General features: G+C 36.3%; 2 protein-coding genes across 2 annotated transcripts; both read left to right on the top strand.

The window, feature by feature from the left end:
* The first annotated feature begins 8,814 nt into the window (after positions 1-8,814).
* LOC140044344 (uncharacterized) lies at positions 8,815-11,668 on the top strand. Its single transcript, XM_072088822.1, has one exon. It carries the CDS (start codon positions 9,013-9,015, stop codon positions 11,350-11,352), a length of 2,340 nt encoding a protein of 779 aa, XP_071944923.1. The 5' UTR covers positions 8,815-9,012; the 3' UTR covers positions 11,353-11,668.
* Positions 11,669-13,185: 1,517 nt separating this feature from the next.
* On the top strand, positions 13,186-13,542 carry LOC140044343 (uncharacterized). Its single transcript, XM_072088821.1, has one exon. The coding sequence runs from the start codon at positions 13,186-13,188 to the stop codon at positions 13,540-13,542; it is 357 nt and encodes a 118-aa protein (XP_071944922.1).
* The last annotated feature ends 4,588 nt before the right edge of the window (positions 13,543-18,130 follow it).

The raw sequence follows: 18,130 nt of genomic DNA, 5'->3' as shown, positions 1-18,130 counted from the left end.
TTATATACTTGCTTGCATTACCCTGTTGATAACCTGTTTAACGTGCCAAGACTGGTTTGAAACTGATTTTATGAATAGATATTCTAATTTGTCCGACATTAAAGGTTTGTCTATTGTTCGTTTATTTCTACATATTATATTGAAACTTCCAAAAAATAATTACAGTGGTTTGTAAGGAAACGATCAAATCAATTGTTTCAAGTTCCCACTGGAAGGATGGGTTAAACTGGTTTCGGAAGTTTTTAAAAATAAACAATATAGGAATACATGTTACTATGTTTTTTATTCTTTTAGTACCGTTCTTAATTGTCTACGGTATGCTGACTATTTTGGTGTCTTTACCGATAATTTATCTTGTCATGCGTTTAATGATATCACCGTTTGTAAACTTGACAAAAATTAATAATAATAATAATAATATTACTATAAAAAAAATTACGACATTGATATATATTGCGATGGGGGCAGGTGGTGGTTTTGGTATGATGATGATTGTGTTTACAAAGGTGGGATTATCCATTGGATACATATTTAATATTATTTGGTACTTCTACATCGGCTTGCTGGTAAAGCCTGGTACTGCTGGAGTCGTTGCAGCGATTAGTTTAATTATCATTGGTTACGTCATTTCAATTATAACAGGTTATTACAAAGGATATGTGGTTCTCCTGCAGCAAGTGATTTCAGTATTTGATGAGTTAATCAAAGATAACGTGGTGCAAGTTTCTGGTGATAAACTGCCCTCTTTTCCACAATTTAAAAACGAGGACGATGATGAGGACCACGAGGGCGATGATGAGGACCATGAGGACGATGATGAGGACCACGAGGACGATGATGAGGACCATGAGGACGATGATGAGGACCACGAGGACGATGATGAGGACCACGAGGACGATGATGAGGACCACGAGGACGATGATGAGGACCACGAGGGCGATGATGAGGACCATGAGGACGATGATGAGGACCACGAGGACGATGATGAGGACCACGAGGACGATGATGAGGACCACGAGGACGATGATGAGGACCACGAGGACGATGATGAGGACCACGAGGACGATGATGAGGACCGTGATGTCGTTGAAATATGGACGATAGTAAAGAAGATGCCAAGGGATATATGGACGAAGGTTAAGACGATGCCAAGGGATACACGGACGAAGATAAAGACGATGCAAATGGATATATGGACGAAGGTAAAGAAGATAGTAAGGACCAATGACAATGGTGAACGTTATCATTTAGCTGCACCAGATAGCACTGCAGCAGAATCTGCTTCTAACCCACAACCTACAGATACTCTCTCAGATCATACGTCTGTATCTGTACAATCAGATAGCACTGCAGCAGAATCTGCTTTTAACCCACAACTTACTGATCCTTCAAATGGACATCCTGAATCATCAAGTGATAGCACATCTTTACCCGTAATCCGACAAGACACTGAAGGCTTAACTACTATTGAAAAGACTTTCTTCTTTCTTGACACCATTGTAACAAAGTATAGACCACCAGAGACTCAACTTCTAATTATAATCATAAAACTTCTAATTCTGAGCCTAGTAATTTGGGTAAGTTTATCAACGGTAAAGGCCATCGCTGATTTCGATGAGTTACAACAAGTGAATCTATATGCAGCTGTTTTTATTGCTGGAATTTTACCTCTTCTTGAGGTAATAATACGGAATAAGGCGGAAGAAGAGAGTCAAAAAAAGATCCTTGAAAAATGCATCCGTCGCGAAATTGAAGAACATTTGGGTGTCAGTGAAGAAAACATTCAAATTACGGTTGTATAAAGATTGTTAATTCTGATTTCCTACAATTAAAATACATAGAAGTGTATTGTGGTACAACGATATAATAAGTAGATGACAAAATATATAAAATAAATGAAATATAGGACATCAAATAGAAAAAGGTAAATATGTTGTGATGGAAAACTCTGATCACCCAAACAACGGCCGAACAATACTGTAAATAAACATAAGAGACAACTGCCGAATGAAATGTATAAATATACAATAAGAAAAATAAATTGCAATTAATTAACTTTGATTAAATCAATGAACAATCAATTATTTAAAACGAGCAATAAAATGCAAATGGAGAAACGTGTGTTTTTATTTTCTTATTTTGTGTAAAAAAATTATTTTATATTGTTTGTAAGGTTACATATCAGGCCCGGAGCCAGGGGGTTTGGTTAACCACACCCCCACCCCCCTCCCCCCCCCCTACTTACAGCGAAACCCCCTTTACAGCGAACCCCCTTAACCGACTGCGAACCCCCTCATCCCGACATGCCCAATACCTCATCTCTGAAGATCCTCCAAATACGTGCCCCACAGTATAAAAGGTTATTCATAAATTATTTTTTTCCTAAAATCGACGACTTCCTTTGTTTTGATAACATTTAATATTAGGTTGCTATAGGCACACCAGTGTATTACATTATCGACCTGAGTTCGGTACTCTACTTCATCATTATTTGTTATAAGCCCTGCGATTGTAGTATCATCGGCAAACTTGACCATGAGACAGATGTCATAGGAAACAACAAAATCATAAATATAAAAAGAAAATAAAAAAGGGGGAAGTACGCACCGTTGTGGTACTCTCGTGCTAACTACTGCTTTATCCGACATCAAATTACTCAGCTTAACGTTGTGATCTATTACTGAGGAAGTCCAACACCCATCTGCATATCGGCAGTGATACTCCCAGTTTACGCATCTTGCCAAACAGTCTATGTGGGACCACAGCATTGAATTACCAATAAGATGTCATTATGCTGTCTCGGTGCTATGAAATGTTTTATATGCATGTATGTTCATGTAGATGATGCTCAGACTTGACATAATAACAATTTAAATGTTTGGCTACCACCCGTCTAATAATAATAATATCATTATTATCATTTGTATAGCGCCTTTCCAAATTGATCAAGGCGCTTCACATTCTAATGCATAGGAAACAAATAGGTTTTAAGGCCTTTCTTAAATAGATCTATAATAAGATGACATTATAAGCCATGACGTTTAATGATGGTCTTGTATAGGCAGTAAATAATGCGGGGCTAACGGTTGACACTTGTGGGACACGTCCTAACTTCAGGAGTGGTTTCCTCGATTCCGAACCATGTAGTCTTACAATTTCTATCTTCAATGTATGTCTTGATTTATTAGCATTCTGAGTAATCCCAAAACAATGTCTTAATCTATCTACAAGAATATGGTGATCCATCGTATCAAAGGCTGAAGACAAATCAAGCATCATCAAAATCACAACACGACTTTTAGCAAAATTGTGTAAGATATCTGTTTTTACCTTCAACGATGCAGTCTCAGTACTGACGTAGCTTTATAAGCGGGTTGTAAGGGTTCTGTTAAATTGTTTAAAAGACAGTGCTGGTTAAAAGTCTTAATGACCGGTCTTTCTAAAATCTTGCCAAGAGGCAAGTTCGAAACGGGACGTAGTTTGACAAGACATTTGGGTCAAGTGAAGCTTTCTTGATTATGGGAGTTACAGCAGCTTTTTTTAAACTCGGTGGGAAAATACCGGAAGCATAGGAGCAATTTGCTATATGGGTTATGACAGAGGTCTGTAAGTAGCCAAGTGGGTAATGGGTCAAGGGGGCTTGTTTTGTTTGGGGAGTATGTCTTCAACCTCCACGGGTGGGAAGGTTTCTAAGCAAACATTGGTTGGCTGACGATCATCTATGCATGCTTGGATATTAACTACCTTATTTCTAAAATAGTTAGATAGTGATTTATTAGAATTACACAATGGTTAGACTTTTCTGAAACAGATTTTGTTTTCTCCATTTGCGTTCGAGTATCCTCCGGTTTTTTTCGCGCAACCTCAACCTCGCTAGTATACCAACCTGGTTTACTGTCTATTTTGTGCACGCGTGTTTTTTCAGGGCAATGCTTGTCAAACATGATTATATGTCTTGGAATGGGCTTCAGAATCCTCTAGATATAATACTAAGGTCGTGTTGCAGTTCTAACTTAAACGAATAATGTCGAAATTGTTAAAAGAGCGAGACGTTATAATTCGCTTCATCCGATCACCACCGGTGATCGGTCTGCTTTACTGATGTTCTTTATTCTTTATTTCAAACCAACAGTGTAAAACACCAATAACAGGTTAAAAATAAAATAACTAAACTATAAAATATGAGCCAATATAAATATATACAAAAATGAAAAAAAAAATTATTTAAATAATTTCATTAATAATACATTTAAATTGAGAAAAATTACAGTTAAAAATATCTAAAGAATTATTTTTTAAAAGACATGAATTGTACAATGACGAGACTCACCATACAATACCATTTTTACAAACATTGACACGAGAATATTTAACATGAAGAAAGGGTTTACTACGAAGATTACGAACAGGAACATTAAAATAAAACAACGAAACAAGATTACAATACAGGAAGTGCAAATCCTGTCTAGCGTAACCCCTATGAGGTGATGATCCGAACCATCTATGTAGCAAAACCGCGCAGTCCACAACGACACCATCATCTTCACAACAGATGACATGATCAAGAATATGACCTCTGATTTGCGTGGGCTCATCAACGGTTTGTTTGAAGTCATGCGAGATAGGTATTGTGACACTCGGGCTGGTCAACGGGGACATTCACCGACAACAAGGGGTATACCTGGTGGGGTATACCTGGTGGGGTATACCTGGTGGGGTATACCTGGTGGGGTATACCTGGTAGGCCATCCATTTCTCCCAGAAATTCGATGGTTCTATACCATTTTTCTGTGAAGGAGGTGGGCGGTAAACGGCAATCAATCTAAAATACTTAGTGAGATCTGTCATACAAGCATGCTGAAACGATTTAAATTCATGCGTTAAAGGCGATGACACAAACTTAAGTTCAGACTTATATATAATCACTATTCCGCCACCCATCACGTCTCATTGACGTGGGAAACCCGTCAGGTGTACACTCCTCTCTAATCGCAGAAATTCCATCGCTTAACCAAGACTCCGTACTAACTAAGATGTCAATTTTAGAGTCTACTAATAAGTCAAAAATTGTAGTGGTTTTGTTACAAGTAGAGCGTGCGCTCCAAACGCAAAGAAAAACGCGTTTGTCAGAAGCATAGTTCCGGTTAATTTTTACAGGTGTTAAAATACGTTCGCGCCCAGCAGTATAGTCGGTATTTCAAGAGTTTTTGGCCTAAAATTAATAATGTGTACAGTCATTTTGTCTGATTCTAGTTCTTGTATGTCTTCTATAAGTGGAATATTAACGAGCGCGGACACTCTGCCTTCAATGGGTCTACGGTCACACATCGCTACATCTAAACGCTGTTTTATAAGGTCCGTATTGGTCGTGGCTATTTTTACCTGCTCTCCTACCTCTATGACGAACAAATGAACCATAATGTCTTATCTTACCTCTATCCTGTGGTATAATGTCTTCATAACATAAATCTCAAGCCGTATTTCCATTTGAGTAGTCCGAGTATACATTATAACAACAATCATCCTGTGTAATGTAAGGCGGCATTTCGAATGAGTTATCTGGAATGCTCCAGTAGCCCACTTTGCATATCAATAGACTATCGAAACGATTTACCGTATGCGGGTTCGGGCGGCAAGCCAACCAGGTATCTGCAATGAGGCTACATAATCGAGATCAAAAACACATTTAAATGACACTATCCACAAAATATAATCACCAAACTCTTCACAACCGTATAAACACGGAAACTTTAAACACCAAAAAACTTGTAAACTCTATCTAACGAGACACCAAAAACAGACATTTTCTAAGCAGTTAAACAGCAGTTACAATCTAAAGTTCAACATCTTCAAGATGTTGTGATCAAAATTATTCTTTTTCAACAAAGGTTTGATAACTGCTGATTAAAGTGACGGTGGTACGAATCTTTCTTTAAGAGACATATTCACGATATATGTAAGACAGTGTGAAAGCGAGTCTATTGACTTCTTAACCATTTATAATGGGACTGGGTCTAAAGAGCATGACGCACTTGTAGACTTCTTGACAATGGTCTTGACTTCTTCTGCTGATGATACAGATCAAAGGTGTTCCATGTTGCCGTGTGTAAAGTAGCATATTTAATTTGATCTGAGATGACAATAACCATTGGAAGAGCTGTTCTGATGCCCTCGATCTTTGTCTTGAAATAATTAGCAAATTGATTATCATGATTATGTAATTTAGCTGTATATGTTTCTTTCTTTGCAGAATGTCGTTGAGGGTGGAAAACAAAAACTTGAAGTCTTCACCACAATCGATAATCCTACGATTGAAGACATTACACTTTGCATGGAACATTGTGTTCGGCCTTTCACCGTTCTTATTTGATGCGATATAATGAGTCAGTAAACCAAGGTAGTTGTTTGCGAGTAACTACGGTTTTGATGCGTACTGGTGCATGATGGTCAAAAAGGATTTATTGTTACTTTTTACGTGATTTTTCTTCATAAAAGTACTAATTCCAATGTGTGGTATTCAGGATAAAGTTGGTTAACACATTTGGAGTTAAAATACAAGGCAGATGCGAAGGGGAAATAGCGGGCCTAGGCTACATCAATTTCGGTGATTTCCTGCCTTACGCACTTGAAATAAACTGATGCTTCCCATAAATTTCTGACTTGCCTCACACTTTGTTATTTCCTCTTCCATGCGGTACAATGAAAATGTGATAACCGACTGAAGTAAGATTATATAAAGTCATCCGTTTCATCACCAGCTAACCAGGTTTCTTGAAGCGCAAGATTAGAAATATTATAATATAATAATGATAATGATAATACCGGTAGATGCTTTATTTTTAATTGAAACGTACTCGATCGTATTTTAACAAGGTAACTTTAGAGCACGGGGACGGGGGGGGGAGGAGAGATCCCCTCTGTAGGTCTGTAGTTATTAAGTCGGATTTGTACAGCAAGTATCCATGCACGTCGGTCGAATGTAAACGGAAATTGTTTATATTGAATTGAGGCTAATTAAAAAACGTTTTACAATTTCGAAATTGATAACCATCAATGTAATGATTTTAATATATCGTTTCATGTTAAATTTATATTTACTTCCCTCATTGAAATTTGACCATATATTCATTTCCCACCGTATTTTAGTGCAAATGTAGACTTCTTGACAATGGTCAACAACTACTAATACTATTCAAATTACATAAAACAAACTTCTGCTTTGCTGCTGCTTCTTACCAAATTCTAATAGTGTCACTGTTGGTAATCATTTCGTGTTAATCACTTTTATTGGTAAGTTATTACTGGTAAGTTATACCACTCGCATCTATAGTATACCTTTGCTTGGATATTCACAAAATAAATTCATGTTTATAAGCCTTACATACAATACTGTTACTTACAGTATTGTATTGAATATAATATTTTGCTATTATACAATTTAATTTGTTAGGCCCTTACTATAGAAACCATTTTCCGAAACAGATTTCACTGCAGCTCGAGTGAAAATTGCGTCTGAGTGTCCTATAAAAATAAATATTCTTTCAGTTATTTGTGTAACAATAAAAATAAAAATTACGACAAATGAAATGACAATATGAGAATTATGTCTAAATAGTTTAAAATTATGAATTGTAGTAGAAGTTGGCATTGGTTTTAATACTGCAAATCACATGTAATTTTGGGATGTTCCCTACTTACACCACACACAGTTTTGTCTTATTTTATTTATTTTATTCATTTCGGCAAGCACATTTATACAAATCTGCCATATACAATACAAAGGCAAAACGAAATATAATAAAAGGCAAGGAAAGATTAAACACCTATACTATTTGGTAAATCCAGAACAATGCACAGAAAATAAACAAATAAATTACATTCTATACAATTAAAGCATCTACAAGAAAGCGACCAACTACAAACATTTTCAACATCAAAATTATTTCCTAAATAATTATTTAGATAAACCTACTTATAAATTTATAATTTTAAATAGTCTAAAAGTAGATGACCATATAAAGAAATATTTTCCTAATTCCTAAAACGAAACAAGGAAACAAGTATTGTATTTAAAACAATTGATTTTTTCAGAAATCAACTAAAACAACACGGCTACTGAGAAAAAAAATGATATAATTTGATCAGCAGTAGAGGTATCGTATTATACCAAAGAGGAAATGCCAAGAAGCTCATGAATATTCATGACCCCATAGAAATTGCCTAACCACTGAAAAAAGGGGTTTTAACCATGAAACAAAACGAATTATTTATTTATTTTATTTTAAAACAATTATATTCATTTCCCACCGTTTTTTAGTGCAAATGAGGTCGACTACTAATACTATTCAAATTACATAAAACAAACTTCTGCTTTGCTGCTGCTTCTTACCAAATTCTAATAGTGTCACTGTTGGTAATCATTTCGTGTTAATCACTTATTGGTAAGTTAATAGTACTGGTAAGTTATTCGACTTCCATCTATACCTTTGCTTAGATATTCATAGAATAAATTCATGTTAGTGTGCCTTACATACAATACTGTAACTTATTGTATTGAATATAATATGTTGCTATTAAACAATTTAATTTTGTAGGCCCTTCCTATAGAAACCATTTTCCGAAACAGAATTCATAGGAGCTCAAGTGAAAATTAAATGTTCTTTCAGTTATTTTGTGTACCAATAAATATAAAAAGACATTTCAACTTCAATATAAGTTGACATGTTCTCTTGATTGACATCTTTAATTATGGCCTAAATATACTAATCGTGGGTACTATATATGATTAGCTTGAATGCATGCGGGGGTGTAAAATACAGTAATGTAAGGTATGGTTTATTTGGCAAAAATCCTGTTAAAATTAAAAAGGACCACACAAATTACCCCTATATGGGGCAAGCTACGCCAATCATGGATTAACAAATACAATACTACCATAAAAAAACTTCATCCACAAAATGTAGGTATATTAATTTGATTATTTTCAGAGTCATTATCTTTACTCCTCAAACCATGACACGTTCTCGGAGCATCTTAGTTCTTCTGGCAACCATGTTCATTGTGACGTCATCCAGAGACATCTCTGCAAGGATCCAGTCCGATAACACTACCTGTCTACTAGAGATGGATGGCACAGATGTCTTGCAAGAACTCTTAAAAGGTGATGCTGTCTTTATCAACGTAAAGTTGTTATCTTTTGTTGATGCTTCTGATTCTGTTGGAAAAAGTTTTTATAAAAATACAACAGTCATTGACGTCAACCACTGGGTTGTGGCTGTCGGGGAAATCGGTGAACTCCTTTTGACTTTTCCATTTGATTTTGAATTTCTATCACTGGGAACTCTGTCTCCTAGTGTGGAACACATCTCCTTAAACGTCACCTCCATACCAGAGTGTTTCTTTGAAGTTGACAACGAAGACAAATTGAACGTAATCGCAAATTCCCTTCTTCAGCTCGAAAGTGACAAAGATGCGAAACAAGAGGTCTGTATTGAACGACAGCTTGATAGTTTTAACGTATGGGATTTGTCTTTAGCGTCTGCGGCTTATTACTCTATTCTTCAAATCAGTACGTACTTTGAATGCTGGCAAATTTCAGAAGATGGGTCAATTGAACTCAGTAAATTCATGAAACATTCCTATACGATATTTAACTGGCTTATTTATATATTCCCACTCTATTTTATTTGGTTCATTGTCTCCTTTTTGTGTCACGTAAAACCAATGAATGAGACGGGAAAAGAATATTTGAGCTTACGGACAGATCTACCAATGGGCCCTAAGTATTTTCTATTACATAGTGGAAATCAAAATAACTGTATTTTTATTCTACGTTGGCTGATACTATGGGCACTTGTTGGTTTGCTACAATTTGTACCTTACATCATTGCTAACGTTTCGGACAGCGATTCTTTTTACCGTCGTCGTGCAGCGCTTAAGAACATTGAAGGCATACCAGAGTGTAAGCCTGATAATACATTTTGCCAGGGAAATATTTTCAATAATTTAATGTATATACTTGCTTGCATTGTCCTGTTGATAACCTGTTTAACGCGTCAAGTCTGGTTTGAAACTGATTTTATGAATAACTATTCTAATTTGCCCGTTAGAAGAATTGAGACAGTTCGTTTATTTCTACATATATTTAAACTTCCAAAAAATAATTACAGTGGTTTGTACAAACTTTCGTTTGAAATGAAGGAAAATATCAAGTTGATTGTTTCAAGTTCCCACTGGAAGGATGGGTTAAACTGGTTTCGGAAGTATTTTAAAATAAACAATATAGGAATACATGTTACTATGTTTTTTATTCTTGTAGTACCGTTCTTAATATTCTACGGTATGCATACTATTCTTATGTCTTTGCCGATTACTTATCTTACCATGCGTTTATGTCTGTTACCGTTCGTAAACATTGAAAATATTACTGTAAAAAAAACAGTTGTGATGGTGGTGGTGTGGATGCCTTGTGGTGCTATTATGGTGGTTGTTCTGTCTACAAAGGTGGGATTAGCCATTAGATACATATTAAATATTATATGGTACTTCTACATCGGCTTGCTGGTGAACCCAGGTACTGCTGGAATCGTTGCAGCGATTAGTTTAATTATCATTGGTTACGTCATTTCAATTATAACAGATTATTACAAAGGATATGTGGTTCTCCTGCAGCAAGTGATTTCGGCATTTGATGAGTTAATCAAAGATAACAAGGTGCACGTTTCTGGTGATAAACTGCCCTCTTTTCCACAATTTATAAACGAGGACGTTGATGAGGAGCACGAGGGCGATGATGAGGATATATGGACGACGGTAAAGACGATGTCAAGGGATACATGGACGAAGATAAAGACGATGCCAAGGGATATATGGACGAAGATAAAGACGATGCCAAGGGATATATGGACGAAGGTAAAGAAGATAGTAAGGACCAATGACGATGGTGAACGTTATGATTTAGCTGCACAAGATAGCACTCCATCTTTACCGATTATCCGGCAAGACACTGACGGCTTAACTGCAATTGAAAAGACTCTCTTTGACACCATTGTAACAAAGTATAGACCACCAGAGACCCAACTTCTAATTATAATCATAAAACTTGTAATTCTGAGCCTGGTAATTTGGGTAAGTTTATCAACGCTAAAGGCCATCGCTGATTTCGATGATTTAAAACAAGTGAATCTATATGTAGCTGTTTTTATTGCTGGAATTGTACCTCTTTTTGAGGTAATACTACGGAATAAGGCAGAAGAGGAGAGTAAAAAAAGGATCCTTGAAAAATGCATTCGGCAAGACATTAAAGAATATTTGGCCGTCCGTGAGAGAACCACTCAAACTACGGCTGTATAGGCCTAAAGATTGTTAGGAAAATTGTGTGGGACTATAGTACGATTTCCTACAATTAAAATATATAGAAGTGAATTGTGATACAATATAAAAAGTAGATGACAATACTGTATATAAAATAAATAGGCCTAGGAAATCAAATAGAAAAATGTAAATATTTTGTGATGGAAGACTCTGATCAGCCAAAAGACGGCTGAACAATACTGTAAATAAAACATAAAAGAGACAAACACCGAATGAAATATATAAATATAAAATAAGAAAAATAAATAAATAACTTAAATAAACAATCAATTATTTATGTAAAATATCGATTTAAATGGAGCAGTAAAATGCAAATGAAGAAACGTGTGTCTTTATTTTCTTATTTTGTGTAAAAAAAGAATTATTTTATAATAAATTGTTTGGAATTGTTTATAAAGTTTCATTCAGCAGCTGTGTATATTTGTCTTATGGTAGTTTTGTAAAGTCTGTGACTATACGCACAGCAGCTGTGCATATAGGTGCTGACAGTCCTGTGCTAGTGTGTATAGTAACTATAGTGAGATCCCACTATTCTGTAATTTGCAGTAATTTACTACTACTGAATAAGAAATAGTAATTAATAGTGTCAAACTCCTGTATACCAATATACAAAACAAATTTAAGGGCAGATAAAACAACCGAGGTTTAATTACTGATTAACAGATAAATGAACAAGGCCAACAGCCATTAAGTCGCGTGCTACAATGCATAGTGATACCGGACCGACAGACAAACAGACCGACAGACAGACAGACAGACCGACAGACAGACAGACCGACCGACATAGTGAACTATACTGACCGAAATTACTGAACATGTTTAAAAATGTTGAAATGTTTAAAAACATTTATATTTTTTTAATTTACACGTGCGTAGCCTGTCACTTTTGACGTGCTCGTACAACGCAATTTCGAGTTGAAAAGTAAGTCAAGAAAACAGAAATCAGGCAAAAAGAGTGCGCAATAACATTTAACGCACAGTGCGCGCGCAAAAATCTGCGCACTCATGGCAATTTTGTAAACGCTTAAAATTGCCTGAAACGTACTCTTATTTCATCGAAAATAAATTTTGAAAATTTTAAGCGCGCGTACGCATGCGTTACATGCGCTACGCACGTAATTGTATTGCCATATGATGATTTATGCCCTGAAATTTATGAGTACCAAATTTTATTTAATTGTGATTCATGGTTGTTAAGATATGATTACAAACGTGATTTCGTTAAATCGTGCGTAGACCGCGTAATTTTTTATTGCGCACCGTGAAAACATAACCACATCGATTCCTGGCCATAAGGAATATTCTGTGAAAAATTGACTTAGCTAGATTAAACTGATATCAAGATAAGGTCATAAAGCGATAAAACGCATAGTGATACCGGACCGACAGACAGACAGACAGACAGACCGACAGACAGACCGACAGACAGACCGACAGACAGACCGACAGACAGACAGACAGACAGACCGACCGACCGACATAGTGAACTATAGAGTCGCTTCCACGCGACTAAAAACTAACAAAAACAATTACAACATCACTCTCAAGTGTCACATTACTCTCGTACGGTATACTGACAACAAGCATTCAGTGTCCGAATGGCAGCTGGGTAAAAGCTGTTACAAAACCTATTTGTACGAGAGATGTTTGAACGGTAACGTCTACCGCTACGTAACACCTCAACTACAGACACCGGAAAGGATACACAGCGACCAAGGGAAGTGTTTTGAGGCTGAGGTTATACAGGAACTGTGCAAACTCCTTAAAATAAAAAAGAGCCGAACCACACCTTATCACCCACATGGGAATGGCATGACGGAGCGATTCAACTCTACATTACTCAATATGTTGGGAACGCTTCAGCCTCACCAGAAACCTCGGTGGCGTGACTATGTAGAGACCATGACACACGCCTACAATTGTACCACGCATTCATCAACTGGGTTCACTCCATTCTTTTTAATGTTTATGCGGAAACCGAGAGTGCCTTCAGACTTAGTATTTGAACTAGAGACAGATGGAGAGGAATTCACTGACACAAATGAAGCTGATTTTGTCCATCGACTCAGAAACCAACTTCAAGAAGCTTACGACTTAGCAGCGACGCATGCAAATGCTGCAAGAAAGAAGCAAAAAAAATGCGTACAACAAAAGGTCCCGTGGAGTTGATTTGAACGTTGGAGACTCTGTTTTAGTTGCTAACAAGTCATTGCGGGGCCGTAATAAACTGAGGGATAGATGGGAGGAAACACCATATACCATAATTCATCACACCCAAGGTCAGCCCACATTCACTGTGCGCCGAAATAATTATGGCAGAGAGCGAACTGTTCACCGTAACCTATTGACACCATGTACCTTTGAAAATGTTGATAGTGGTGATAGTAGTTGCAACAGTGCACACGAGTCTCTTTCAACTGATGATGATGATCCAGAAGTTAACTTAATTAAAGATGTATTTTCCCCAAAAACTTGAAAAATAAAGATTAATAAAATCAAAACTTTGAATAGATTATTTTGTAGTTTTATTAAAGTTAATCACTTCCATAGAAAAAACATCGGAAAACATTAATGTTTTCACTTATAAAATGACAAAAGAAATGGCTATATTCAACCAAAAACCCATTTGCTGACAGCCAATTTGACTATTTTGTTGCTTTAAATTGCAGTTTTTTACGTAAATACATTTTTTCAATCCAATTTTTGGTCAAAGTGGATAACTATTAGGTGCCATCAAAATGGCATATTAAAAAAAATTGTTAAGAATTATTTTTCAAGAGGACAATACATTTTTAACGACACGTTGTAGACCTGACTTAGCTTTACTTGTGGCTCCGGTAAATCACACAACAAAACTAAAGGTGAGTACACTTTCAATGACAGACTTGTAAAAAATGACAATATGAAAGAGTTAACTCCAAAAGATTTCAGTCTATGCAAAAAGTAAAGGCGTTGTTGGGCTTGTTTGATACACTTGGTTATGTGATCATGTCATTTTAGATCGCTGGTAATCACCACACCATGCCTAAAAATGCTTAAAATTATCTAAAATATCCCTTTGTTTTATTAACATTTAATATTAGGTTGTTATCGGCACACCAGTGTATTACATTATCGACCTGAGTTCGGTACTCTACTTCATCATTATTTGTTATAAGCCCTGCGATTGTAGTATCATCGACAAATTTTAACAACAAAATCATAAATATAAATAGAAAATAAAAAAGGGGAAAGTACGCACTCTTGTGGTACTCCCGTGCTAACTACTGCTTTATCCGACATCAAATTACTCAGCTTAACGAATTGTGATCTATTAATGAGGAAGTCCAACACCCACCTACATATCGGCAGTGATACTCCCAGTTTACGCATCTTGCCAAACAGTCTATACCACTGTATTGAATTGCCCATAAGATGTCATTATGGACATTAAGTAATGCTGTCTCGGTGCTATGAAATGCTTTATATGCAGATTGAAACGGTTCATGTAGACATGTAACAGTTTAAGTGTTTGGCTACCACCATCCGTCCAATGATCTTAGATAGAAATGAGAGGTTGCTCACTGGACGATAGTTCTTCAAGATGTTGAGATCAAGATTACTCTTTTTCAGCTGATTTGACGGTGGTACGAAACCTTCTCTAAAGCGCGGTTCCCACTAGAGACGCAACGCAACGACGCAACGCAACGCAAGGGATTTGACCAATCACAAGCAATGGATTTATTCGACTGTCGATTGTCATTGGTCAAATCCCTTACGTTGCGTCTACGTCCTTGCGTTGCGTCCTAGTGGGAACTAACCTTAAGAGACATATTCACAATCGATGCAAGGCAGTGTGAAAGCGAGTTGATTGACTTCTTAACCATCCATGATGGGACTGAGTTTAAAGAGCATGACGCACTTGTAGACTTCTTGACAATGGTCTTGACTTCCTCTGATGATACAGATTCAAAGGTGTTCCATGTTTCCGTGTGTACAGTAGCATATTTAATTTGATCTGAGATGACATTAACCATTGGAAGAGCTGCTCTGATTGATTGAAATATATATTTATACTGGGCGACCTCTTCAGTCAAAGACTGGTCTCCCAGTTGTTTGTATTTAAATAATTAGCAAATTAATTTGCCAATCTTGCAGAACTATCGTGATGAGGTAATTTATCTGTATGTTTCTTTCTTTGCAGAATGTCGTTGAGGATGGAAAATAAAGACTTGAAGTCGTCACCACAATCGATAATCCTGCGATTGAAGAACTTACACTTTGCATGGAACATTTCGACATTAAACTTATTTTTAATTTTTTTAAATTGTTTAAAGTCTGAAAGATCCTGACTTGTCTTGTTTGATGCGGTATGAGTCAGTAAACCAATGTTGCGAGGAACTACGGTCTTGATCCGTACATGTGCATGATGGTTAAGAAGGTCAGCAAGTGTCGTGTTATCTGACGCATCAATGACAGTAGTTGCCATACTATCCGACAAGATTGAAGACTTGATATCTGCGTTGAAAAAGTTAAAATCAGCTTATTTGAGGCAATGGTCATTTTTAAAGACTTAGACTTCCTGATCAAGACATCGCAGCCAATTGTTGTGGTCAAGAGTCAAGAGCACTAGATTGTCAGTTTAATATGACATCAAGCGTATGGCCAAAGCGATGAGTAGGCCTAAAGCCCATAATGAGTGATAAGATCAGTGAATTTTATGGTATTGCAATCTTCATTAACATCAAGATGTCACCCAGCCATATTCCTCTGGAAAGTATAGTCATGTAGAAAGTCAGAAAACTCAACAAAGAACATGCATTCCGGTTGTAAGTTGGTTCTTTGCGGATGGAGCATGTCTATGGTTGACAATAGTGAAACACTTTGATTCAGATGTAAACACGATTTCACAATATTCAAATCTATTTATACGATGATCTATGTCCTTAGACTTTGAAACAATCAGTTAAACTATCTTTGTATAAAACTACAACTTCACCGTGAGGATCTCCTCTTCCACGCGGTACACTGAAAACGTGGTAACCGACTGAAGTAAGATTTTTTAAATGAAAGCCATCACCAGCTAACCAGGTTTCTTGAAGCGCAAATGTTATAGTATATCAGTGATGGTGACGGGACGTTTTGCCGAACGCCATTTTGCTGACAGATCACTGACCGACAGACTATCTGTCGATCGGACATTTCGCCGACCGAACAATTCGCCGACAAGACATTTCGCCGACAGGACATTTCGCCGAAAACCATTTAGCCGACAGACAATTAGCCGACAGACATTTGGCCGACAGACTATTGGCCGACAAGACACCGACAGGATACCGCCGATATTTTTTATGTACGAGTTTTGAATTGAATTTAAAACGTTTGCATTACGGTCTCGTTACGTGAAAGAACACGTTTCACTTTAGTAAAATAAAAATACGGTAGGCCTTTACAGTATAAACCAATTCGCATGAAAAACACTCATATAACGAATCCACTCTGACACAACAATTTAGTGATAATACCGGTAGATGCTTTATTTTTAACTGACTGGCAATTCATAGAAAGTAGTGTGATATTGTTTGAAGAACGTTCATTAGGCGGGTGTCAACTTCAGTCCCTTCTTCCGTCCCCAAAGTAATTTGCATAATAATGTGTTCACCTGCGCGATGATAACGTGTGTATTGTTGATATAAAGTTAGCGGTACACCACGTGTATTAATTCTGAAAAGAGAACTATTGAGTTTATCGACGATTCGATCAATATGCTTTGACTGTAGTAATGTGAACACATTCGGATCGCGACACTTTGATTTGTACAGCCAATATCCATGCACGTCGTACAAGGTAATTATTTACAATTTCGAAATTTATAACCACCAATGTATCATTTTAATATATCGTTTCAATATATCGTTTCATGTTAAAATTATATCTATTTCTCTCATAGAAATTTGACCATTTATATTTATTTCACCACGTTTTTTTAGTTCAAATGAGGCAGACTACTAATACTTTTCAAATTACATAATACAGACCTCTGTCGTTTGCTGTTGCTTCTTTACAACTAGTCTTCTAATAGTGTAAATGTTGGTAATCATTTCGTTTTGATCACTTATTATTGCGGTAAGTTATTACTGGTAAGTTATTCCACTCGCATCTATACCTTTGCTTAGATATTCACAAAATAAATCCATGTTAATGTGCCTTATTGAACATAGTGTTTTGTTTTTATACAATTTCAATTTTCCGAAACAGATTTCACAGGAGCTCGAGTAAAAATGGCGTCTAAGTATCCTATAAAACTAAATGTTTTTTCAGTTATTTGTGTACCATTACGACATTTCAACTTCAATATAAGTTAACATGTTCTCTTGATTTACAACTGGCCTAAATATACTAATCGTAGGTTACTATAGGTGATTAGCTTGAATGCATGCGGGGGTGTAAAGTACAGTAACGTAAGGTATGATTTATTTGGCAAAAATCCTGTTAAAATTAAAGAGGACCACACAAATTACCCCTATATGGGACAAGCTACGTGAATCATGGATTAATAAGTACAACAATAGTACCATAAAAAACTTAATCTACAAAATGTAGGTATATTAATTGATTAATTAAAACAGTTAAAACAAATAAACATAAATTTTAATTCTTACCTAGCGCTATTAGACTACACAACAATGAGTTCCAAGGATAGGTCATTAGGTCTTTTGTATATTATATTGCTTGATCAGTTGTTGTTGTTAGTTCCATGTTGATAATGAATGTAAAT

Source organism: Antedon mediterranea, chromosome 3 (assembly GCF_964355755.1).
Source record: "Antedon mediterranea chromosome 3, ecAntMedi1.1, whole genome shotgun sequence".
NCBI lineage: Eukaryota > Metazoa > Echinodermata > Crinoidea > Comatulida > Antedonidae > Antedon > Antedon mediterranea.
The sequence above is the reverse complement of the archived record's forward strand: the minus strand, read 5'-3'. Positions and strand labels throughout refer to the sequence as shown.

Coding starts and splice junctions, on each gene's coding strand:
- LOC140044343 (XM_072088821.1), top strand. CDS start 13,186: ATGACGGAGCGATTCAACTCTACATTACTCAATATGTTGGGAACGCTT.
- LOC140044344 (XM_072088822.1), top strand. CDS start 9,013: ATGACACGTTCTCGGAGCATCTTAGTTCTTCTGGCAACCATGTTCATT.